The sequence below is a fragment of the Mandrillus leucophaeus genome, unplaced genomic scaffold, assembly GCF_000951045.1.
Source record: "Mandrillus leucophaeus isolate KB7577 unplaced genomic scaffold, Mleu.le_1.0 Scaffold249, whole genome shotgun sequence".
Taxonomy (NCBI): Eukaryota; Metazoa; Chordata; class Mammalia; order Primates; family Cercopithecidae; genus Mandrillus; species Mandrillus leucophaeus.
Genome location: NW_012102576.1, coordinates 2,561,890 through 2,571,346, shown reverse-complemented (window position 1 = coordinate 2,571,346; position 9,457 = coordinate 2,561,890). Strand labels below are relative to the sequence as shown.

Genomic DNA, 9,457 nt, shown 5'->3' with positions numbered 1-9,457 from the left:
GTTTCACTGTGTTAGCCAGGATGGTCTCGATCTCCTGACCTCATGATCTGCCCGCCTTGGCCTCCCAAAGTGCTGGGATTACAGGCGTGAGCCACTGTGCCTGGCCAAGTATATATACTTTCATAAGCAGAAAAAATGTATAATGAAAATGTAGGTTTGTTGTTTAAATTTTTATTAAAATTTCTAATAGAGTTGCTTTTAGTATATCTTTATCCTTGTATAAGTTATTCATTAAGTGATTTAAGAACACTGAGAAATGTAAAGGGTCAGTGGACCCAGATGGCTCTGTTTATCCTTATTTACTGAGAGAATTAGAAGAGAAAGCAGGGTTTTGCTTTTTTTTTTTTTTTTTGCTAAAGACACTTAGCTGTTGTTTTTCAAAAGATACTTACTTTGAGAGAACTCATTTTCATAATAAATAGTGACTTAGGTTTGCCAGGCGAGGTGGCTCACACCTGTAATCCCAGCACTTTGGGAGGCCGAGGTGGGCAGATCATGAGGTCAGGAGATCGAGACTATCCTGGCTAACATGGTGAAACCCCATCTCTACTAAAAATACAAAAAATTAGCCAGGCATGGTGGCACACGCCTGTAGTCCCAGCTACTCAGGAGACTGAGGCAGGAGAATGGTGTGAACCCGGGAGGTGGAGCTTTCAGTGAGCCAAGATTGCACCATTGCACTCCAGCCTGGGCGACAGAGCGAGACTCCGTCTCAAAAAAAAAAAAAAAAAAGAAAAAAAGTGACTTAGGAGTAGGGTGGTGGTGGTGATGGCTTTTTAGAGCTCACAGGTGAGAAATGAGTTTGTCTGTGAGAAGGCTAAGGGCATGGCTCTGGAGACAGACTCAAATCCTGGCTCTTCCACTTGGGAGCCATGTGCATCCTGAGGAAGTTGCACTACCTTTAAGCCTCAGCTTATTTATCCGAATGTGGGAATACTGGTAGCTTCTACCACAGTGCATTATAAGTATTAAATGGAATAATCTATATAAAATGCTCAACATGTGCATGATACTTGTTAAACAATAAATGTGAGCAATTTTAAAAAATTAAAGCTTGGTTGAAATAATCAGATGTCTGCATAATTTCTAACACCTCATCCAGTGAAGGTTAAGTAATTTAAATAGTCATGTTTTCTTTTCAAATTTCTTACAGAAATATTGTATCCACAGTGAATCTTGGTTGTAAACTTGACCTAAAGACCATTGCACTTCGTGCCCGAAATGCCGAATATAATCCCAAGGTTAGATCTATTTTAATGTATTTCTTTTTTTTTTCTTTTTTGTCTTCTCTGTCATGTCTCTATGTTTTAATGTATTTCACGCTATGTAACAAATGTCTGTAGATCAGTCTAGGCACAGTGGCTAATGCCTGTAATCCCAGCAGTTTGAGAGGCTGAGGAGGGAGAATTGCTTGAGCCTAGGACTTCAAGACCAGCCCAGGCAACATGGCAAGACCCTATCTCTTAAAAAAAAAAAGGAAAAATTGGCTGGGCTTGGTGGCTTACACCTGTAATCCCAGCACTTTGGGAGGCCGAGGTGTGCGGATCACCTGAGGTCAGGAGTTCAAGACCATCCTGGCCAACATAGTGAAACCCTGTCTCTACTAAAAAGACAAAAATTTGCCGGGAGTGGTGGCTTGTGCCTGTAATCCCAACTACTTGGGAGGTTGAGGCAGGAGAATCACTTGAACCTGGGAGGCAGAGGTTGCGAGCGGAGATCGCGCCATTGCATTCCAGCCTGGAAACAGAGCAAGACTCCATCTCAAAAAAAAAATCTGTATATCAAAGAGTTTGTGTTATGCTTATTGCTTGACACCAACAAAATGAAGATCTAAAGTAAAATGTGCATTGTTTTGTATCTTTTATTGAGTGTCTGTGATATAAGAATCCCTGGGAATACAGCAGTCTATAAAACAAGCTAAGTTACATATATATTGTATTGGGATCGTGTGAAGAATTTTGTGTATGTATAGGGATGATGTTTGCCAGCTATAGTAGGCAAAGTAATTTGGATAAACATTAGCTGGGTTGAGAGAAGTGTTGGTAATGGACTTAGGGTGCATTTTAAAATCCCTGAAACATAACGCCTAAGATCTGAAAGATCTGAAAATCTCCTTTTAACCACTCACAATGAGTCTGTATGACATGTAGCATTTTAAGAATTACTCTTTCATCTATTATAATCATATTTAGTTGAATACATAATTTTATTACTTTATAATCTTAAGTGAAGTGATACTTAACCAATAGAAATAGTAGAGGAAATTCTGGAAATGCAAAATAGCTAGGCTTTTCCTGGGACTTAGATAAACTACTATATACTGCTAGCTTTTTTAGATGTTGATAAAAACACAGGGAAGACATAGAGCAGTTTTTAAACTAAAATTGTTAAAAGCCAGGCACAGTGACTCAGACCTGTAATCCCAGCACTTTGGGAGGCCAAAGTGGGAGGATCGCTTGAGGCCAAGAGTTCGAGACAAGCCTGGGCAACATAACAAGACCTCGTTTCATCAGAAAATTTAAAAAAATTATCTGGGGTTGGTGGCACACACCTATAATCCCAGCTACTTGGGAGGCCAAGACAGGAGGATCTCTTGAACTCAGGAATTCGAGGCTGCAGTGAGCCATGATTGTACCACTGCACTCCAGTCTGGACAACAAAGTGAGACTCTGTCTCTAAAAACAAAAATTAATAAAATAAAAAAATAAAATTGTTAAAGCAATCTAGTTTGTCAGAGTCATCTCAATTAGAAATACATAGGTTTTTATTGTATAATTAAATATAATGTATTAAAATATTTAAGTTGTTTCAAAGTAATTACTTGCTTTTTATCATGTACCTAATAACTGAGGCCATTAATTCAACCCAGAGTTGAAATGTTTTCCCCATGAGTTACCATCTTAGCAAGAAAATTCTCTGAAAGAATTAACGTGTTTCAAGCAAAAAGGCAGAAAATAAAAGTTAAAACTGTGTTTTTTTCCTAATTTGCATTTATATGTGTTTAATACATTAATATTGTTTCTAAAGGCCAATTGGAAGCAGGATTTTACTTCATTACATATTGGTATGCTTGTAATCTGATTTATTAATTCCATTAAGGTAGAAAACATTTATTGGTTTATTTGCCTCAAAATTCATGTTAATAAAACAAAATTTATCATTAGAGAAGCTATAGTCATGATAAGCAGCAAATATAAAGTAGAAACAGAGGCACTGGTATTTATTGAGAACATAACCAAATTTTGCAAACATTTCTCTTGGTGGAATGCTCATGTGAAAGAACATACAGATCTTGGTATAACTTTGTCACAATTGATTATTTTCTGCTCCTTATGCAAAGGAATATTTGTTACATGTGGTGTATGCAAATCCTTTACAGATATGCAGAAATACAGGACAAATATTTTGACAACTAGATGTACTGTGTCCTTCCTACCAGTTGTGATTTTTTTTGTCAATGTGTAGTTCTCCTAACAAAATTGAGCAGTTTGGCATGACCTCACTAATGATTCTCTCTATTTTAGCGGTTTGCTGCAGTAATCATGAGGATAAGAGAGCCACGAACCACGGCACTGATTTTCAGTTCTGGGAAAATGGTGTGCACAGGAGCCAAGAGGTAGCCGTAAGAAATTCATTCTTCTGGTTTATGGGTTGTGAACGAGTTTTTAGGTTATTAGGTTAGCACATTAACATGTTATTACTGCTTTCTTATTAAAATGGTTGATTCTATTAATTGTAGATACCAGTGATTTCATTTTCTTAAAAATTAGATATGGACAGGTATGGTATCTCACACCTATAATCCCAGGAAGCCAAGGCGGGCAAATCACTTGAGGCCAGGAGTTCAAGACCAGCCTGACCAACATGGTGAAACTCCATCTCTACTAAAAATACAAAAATTGGCCAGGCGTGGTAGTGGATGTCTGTAGTCCCAGCTGCTTGGGATGCTGAAACACGAGAATCGCTTAAATCTGGGAGGCGGAGGTTGCAGTGAGCTGAGATCATGCCACTGCACTCCAGCCTGGGAGACAGAACAAGACTCTGTCTCCAGAAAAAAAAATAAAATAAAATTAGGTAAGATGTAATACAACATCAGAACTATTAATAAAATTCCCTTTATGTGAAAAATGTTGTAAATAACACAAATACATCTTGAAATGGAAGAAAAAATTGGTCAAGCATTAGAACACTTCTAAGCTAATGGTGTAAGGGCTTTGCAGACCTTACTGGGCCGGGCAGCATGACAGCACCACATGTGTTGACTGCAGAAACCTGCCATCTCACTGGAACTAGCGTTCATTATGAGCGTTTGAGTTGTGCAGATCCTAAGGAATGCACCCCTGTTATAAAATGTCATTGCCTGTATTCTGCATCTGAAGTGATCCTGTCTGAAGGTTAGTGCTCTGGGGCCCCGACTGTTCTAAACAGAGCTCATATACCTGATAGAAGTCAAAAACTGGGGGGAAAATTAGTGACATTAGCTTCATAAATGAACTGAACAAATGAACTAAAACTTTTTAAATGAAAGCGTATTAAATGTACTTGGAGGTGTCAACACATAGAAGGGGGCTGTGGATATTTTTGCTTATTCTGAAGTTTGAAATTGTCTTTCAGTGAGGGGAATGTCATTGGTGTGGACATTCTGGCTCCTGGTCTCCAAGGCTTTTCAGAATGCAGGACAAGGATCTGTTCTTGCCTTTCACTTCCCCTTGGCCACAACATGCAGTAGTAACCTCTTTAATTAAGAGCCTTTTTGTTTGCTTGTTTTCCCCTGCATGGAATATCAGAAACTTTTGGTTTATCAAGGCAAGCTTTTCATGCAGCATTTAGTCTTTTTGTCCCAGAGCATCTGAAAACTGAATATTGTATATCTAGTTGGATGACTGTTTCATCAAGACAAGAAACCACCAATAAATTTACCTGAAAATTAAAAGCATAGCATATATATATATGCGTGATTTTTGTTCTTCCTGATCCCCTGCACCTGATAGTCTTTTTATGGTAATATTTTCACATTCTTGTTGTTGTTGTTGTTGTTGTTTTTGAGACAGTCTTGCTCTGTGCCCAGGCTGGAGTGCAGTGGCGCAATCTGGGCTCACTGCAAGCTCTGCCTCCCAGGTTCACGCCATTCTCTTGCCTCAGCCTCCCAAGTAGCTGGGACTACAGGCGCCGCCACCATGCCTGGCTAATTTTTGTATGTTTAGTAGAGACGGGGTTTCACTGTGTTAGCCAGGATGGTCTCGATCTCCTGACCTCGTGATCCACCCACCTTGGCCTCCAAAGTGTTGGGATTACAGGTGTGAGCCACTGCGCCCGGCCGGCCTTCCTTCTTTTCTTTTCTCTCTTATTTTCTTTTTTTTCCTGTTCTCTTCTCTCCTCTCCTCTCCTCTCCTCTCCTCTCCTCTCCTCTTTCTTTCTTTCTTTTCCTTTTTTTTTTTTTTTTTCTGTTGGCGGAGTCGCCCAGGCTGGAGGGCAGTGGCACAATCTTGGCTCACTGCAACCTCTGCCTCTCAGGTTCAAGTGATTCTCCTGCCTCAGCCTCCCAAGTAGCTGGGATTACAGGTGCCTTCCACCACACCCGGCTAATTTTAGTAGAGATAGAGTTTCACCATGTTGACCAAGCTGGTCTCGAACCCGTGACCTCAGGTGATCTACCTGCCTTGGCCTCCCAAAGTGCTTGGGATTACAGGTGTGAGCCAGCATGCCTGGCCCACATTCTGCTTTTCTTATGTAAGCTCTGAACTGCCTCAACAAATGACATCATAGGAATGTCTATTCATGATGAGTCTTGGTATAAAAGAGAATAGAATTAGTGAATACATTGTTCAATAATAAATCTCATCAACATTTTCTGATCAATATGAAGTTTGTTAGTTTCCCTCTCAGTAGAAATGCATGGGCTAAAATATAGAAATAGTGATGATTGATGATGGTAATAATTCACATCCATAAAATCTAGGGCTACAATAATTTGGCAGATTGAAAGGTCATTTTGGCAGACCTACAGTTTTCTGTCAAGGATCCAGGAATACTTTATAAGGAAATTGTGAATGTCTGTCAGTCTTTTCTCCTATTGCAAGGGGGCTGACCAGTTTACACTTTATTAGTTTCCTGTTTAGGACTTTTTATAAGTTATTAGTCTAAATAAATATTTTAGCTGAGTCTGAGTATGAATAACTCACTTTTTTCCTTTCCCTAGTGAAGAACAGTCTAGACTGGCAGCAAGAAAATATGCTAGAGTTGTACAGAAGTTGGGTTTTCCAGCTAAGTTCTTGGACTTCAAGATTCAGAACATGGTGGGGAGCTGTGATGTGAAGTTTCCTATAAGGTTAGAAGGTCTTGTGCTCACCCACCAACAGTTTAGTAGGTAAGTCTGAAATGTATTATGATTGCTTTTGGCAACAATTCATTTATAATCTAAACATTGTTCAGAATAAAACACATGTAAAATATTCAGTATGTGAGAACAGTTGACATGGTTATAATTGTATGTATTCTTGCATTGTCTTCTTGATGTTCTCAGTGACATTTATCACTCTCACCAGCCTCTGCTTCCCTTGTCACTTAGCAGTACCCATAACTCCCCTTTACTGGACTGAATTTGATTCTGCTTCTGTATGTTTTATCATTTGATTGCTGAATACACTTGGAATGCATGAATTTAACCTAACCTCTTGTATCAATTTTTTTTTTTCCCAGTTTGGATCTTCTCTTTTAGTCAACATTGTGTCAGATCTGCCAGCAAAGTGTGAAGTTGAGCCATAGGAACAACTTTCTAATTATCTTCCCTGCTACTTGCAGGTGAAGACTCACAGGCAGGCAGCCCTGCCCACCTCACAGCCTCATCTCATGGTCTTCTGGTGTCTGTTCACAGGCACACTAGTTCTGTGTGCCCCTTGGGCTCACTTGGTTCCTCCTGCCATGGGCCTGTGCACTTGCAGCTTTTACGCCTAGTACACTCATTTCCCTTTTCACCTAGGAAGCTCCCACTTGAGTTCCATATGTCTACCCATTCCACTCTTCCTCAGAGAAGCCTGTCCTGAATTTTGTCTTAGGTCAGACACACAGAAACAGAGGAATCCTGTTTTCAGTCTCTCTGAACTAAGAAAAATGAGATTACTAGGCTTAGAAGAATATGTACCAGGCCTGGCCTGGTGGCTCAAGCCTGTAATCTAAGCACTTTGGGAGGTCGAGGCAGGTGGATCACTTGAGTTCATGAGTTCAAGACCAGCCTGGCCAACATGGTAAAACCCCGTCTCTACTAAAAATACAAAAATTAGCTGGACGTGGTGGTACACGCCTGTAATCCCAGCTACATGGAAGGCTGAGGCAGGACAGTCACTCGAATCCAGGAGGCGGAGGTTGTAGTGAGCCAAGATCGTGCTACTGTACTCCAGCCTGGGCAACAGAGCAAGACTCCGTCAAAAAAAAAAAAAAAAAAAAAAAAAAAAATTACACACACACACACCCCCCTCAATAGTCCATTCAGTCAAACAGCTCAATCAGGTATAGGTTAATTCTCAGGCTAGTATATCAGAGTGTTTGAATTTCCTGAACACAATTGACAGCTAGAGAATATTTCAATTTAAGGAGGTGAGATTTGATTAAAAGTTACAGTATCAGATCTTAGAAGTAAATGATTATTAGGTATATAATAGTAATTATTAGGACTGTAAAAGTAGGTGATTATTATCAGAGACTGCAGACGTAACTGCAGGGCTCTTTTTCTTAAATCAGAAAATCCAGATTCAGTAGAAATAGGGTAAAGCGATAGGAGGACAAATAGCCTCCCGTCCAATGGTTATCAACTGATGACTAAAAGTTGGCCTCACTTACTTTAATTATTCTATCCTTTGATGCTGCTTGAAGAACTGTGCTTTACCTCTTGACTAGTTTGCTTATTTATTCAGTATTTTTCCTTGTACAGGTTCTCATTTTATTTAAAAGCACGCAAAGCTCTTAATTTCTAAACTGTTTTTGCAATTTTCCTTCCAGTTATGAGCCAGAGTTATTTCCTGGTTTAATCTACAGAATGATCAAACCCAGAATTGTTCTCCTTATTTTTGTTTCTGGAAAAGTCGTATTAACAGGTAAGTTGTAACAGGAAGTAGTATCTGAATGTTTGTGTTTCGAGTATGGCATTTTCTCAGTGCTGAAAAGAAATTTCAGTGTTGGGACAGTGGGCTAGCTTCTTGCACAAAGGCCTCCCACCCAAGTCTTATGAGAAACGTGCCCACTAAAGGCACAGTGAGAGCGGGGAAGTCTGACCACAGCCCTGCAAGCAGGTTTCCATTTACAGTGAGGAGGTGAGCACTGCATTGAATAGAAGATGGTGTGATGGTGTTTTCACTTGGAATTAGTTATCTGAAGCTTTACGATTCTTCAGCAATATGATTATGTGACAAGAAAGGAAGATTCAGAAAAGAGCTTAGTTGAAGGCAGCAATTGGGAGAAAAAGATTCGGTTGTTATTGCCGTCCTGCTTAGTTTAGGGCCTGGTTCAGGACCAGGAGAGAAGTGTGAACACATGCCTCTTGAGCTATAGAATGGACGCGAGATGTTGGAGTCACTAAGATGATTTTTTAAAAGTATTGTTTATAAACAAAAATAAAACATTGGGGGGTGACAAGGGGTTCTACCATTAATGTTTTCATGCCTGTGCCTTAATCTGACTGGGTATGGTGAGAATTGTGCTTGCAGCTTTAAGGTAATAATAATTTTACCTTCTTAATATGTTAAGAAGTGCCATTTCGGTCTCTTATCTCTACTTCAACTTGTCGTCTTAGGTGCTAAAGTCAGAGCAGAAATTTATGAAGCATTTGAAAACATCTACCCTATTCTAAAGGGATTCAGGAAGACGACGTAATGGCTGTCATGTACCCTTGCCTCCCCCACCCACTTTTTTTTTTTTTTAAACAAATCAGTTTGTTTTGGTACCTTTAACTGGTGGTGGTGTGAGAAGATGGATGTTGAGTTGCAGGTTGCGGCACCAGGTGATGCCCTTCTGTAAGTGCCCACCGCGGAATGCCGGGAAGGGGCATTATTTGTGCACTGAGAACACCGCGCAGCGTGACTGTGAGTTGCTCATACTGTGCTGCTATCTGGGCAGCGCTGCCCATTTATTTATATGTAGATTTTAAACACTGCTGTTGACAAGTTGGTTTGAGGGAGAAAACTCTTAAGAGTGAAAGCCACCTCTACAATTGATTGGACTTTTTAATTTTAATGTTTTTCCCCATGAACCACAGTTTTTATATTTCTACCAGAAAAGTAAAAATCTTTTTTAAAAGTGTTGTTTTTCTAATTTGTAACTCCTAGGGGTTATTTCTGTGCCAGACACATTCCGCCTCTCCAGTATTGCAGGACAGAATACATGTGTTAATGAAAATGAATGGCTGTACATATTTTTTCTTTCTTCAGAGTACTCTGTACAATAAATGCAGTTTATAAAAGTGTTA

General features: G+C 39.7%; 1 protein-coding gene across 4 annotated transcripts in view; it reads left to right on the top strand.

Annotated features, from left to right (window-relative positions):
* The window catches only part of TBP (TATA box binding protein), a 19,474-nt gene extending 10,017 nt beyond the window's left edge, over positions 1-9,457 (top strand). For all 4 annotated transcript variants that reach the window (XM_011983386.1, XM_011983388.1, XM_011983390.1 and 1 more), the window contains 5 exons: positions 1,154-1,241; positions 3,525-3,616; positions 6,200-6,367; positions 7,996-8,090; positions 8,786-9,457. In XM_011983386.1, the coding sequence (XP_011838776.1) occupies positions 1,154-1,241; positions 3,525-3,616; positions 6,200-6,367; positions 7,996-8,090; positions 8,786-8,865 (523 nt within the window). In that variant the 3' untranslated portion in view covers positions 8,866-9,457. The remainder of the gene's footprint in view (positions 1-1,153; positions 1,242-3,524; positions 3,617-6,199; positions 6,368-7,995; positions 8,091-8,785) is intronic.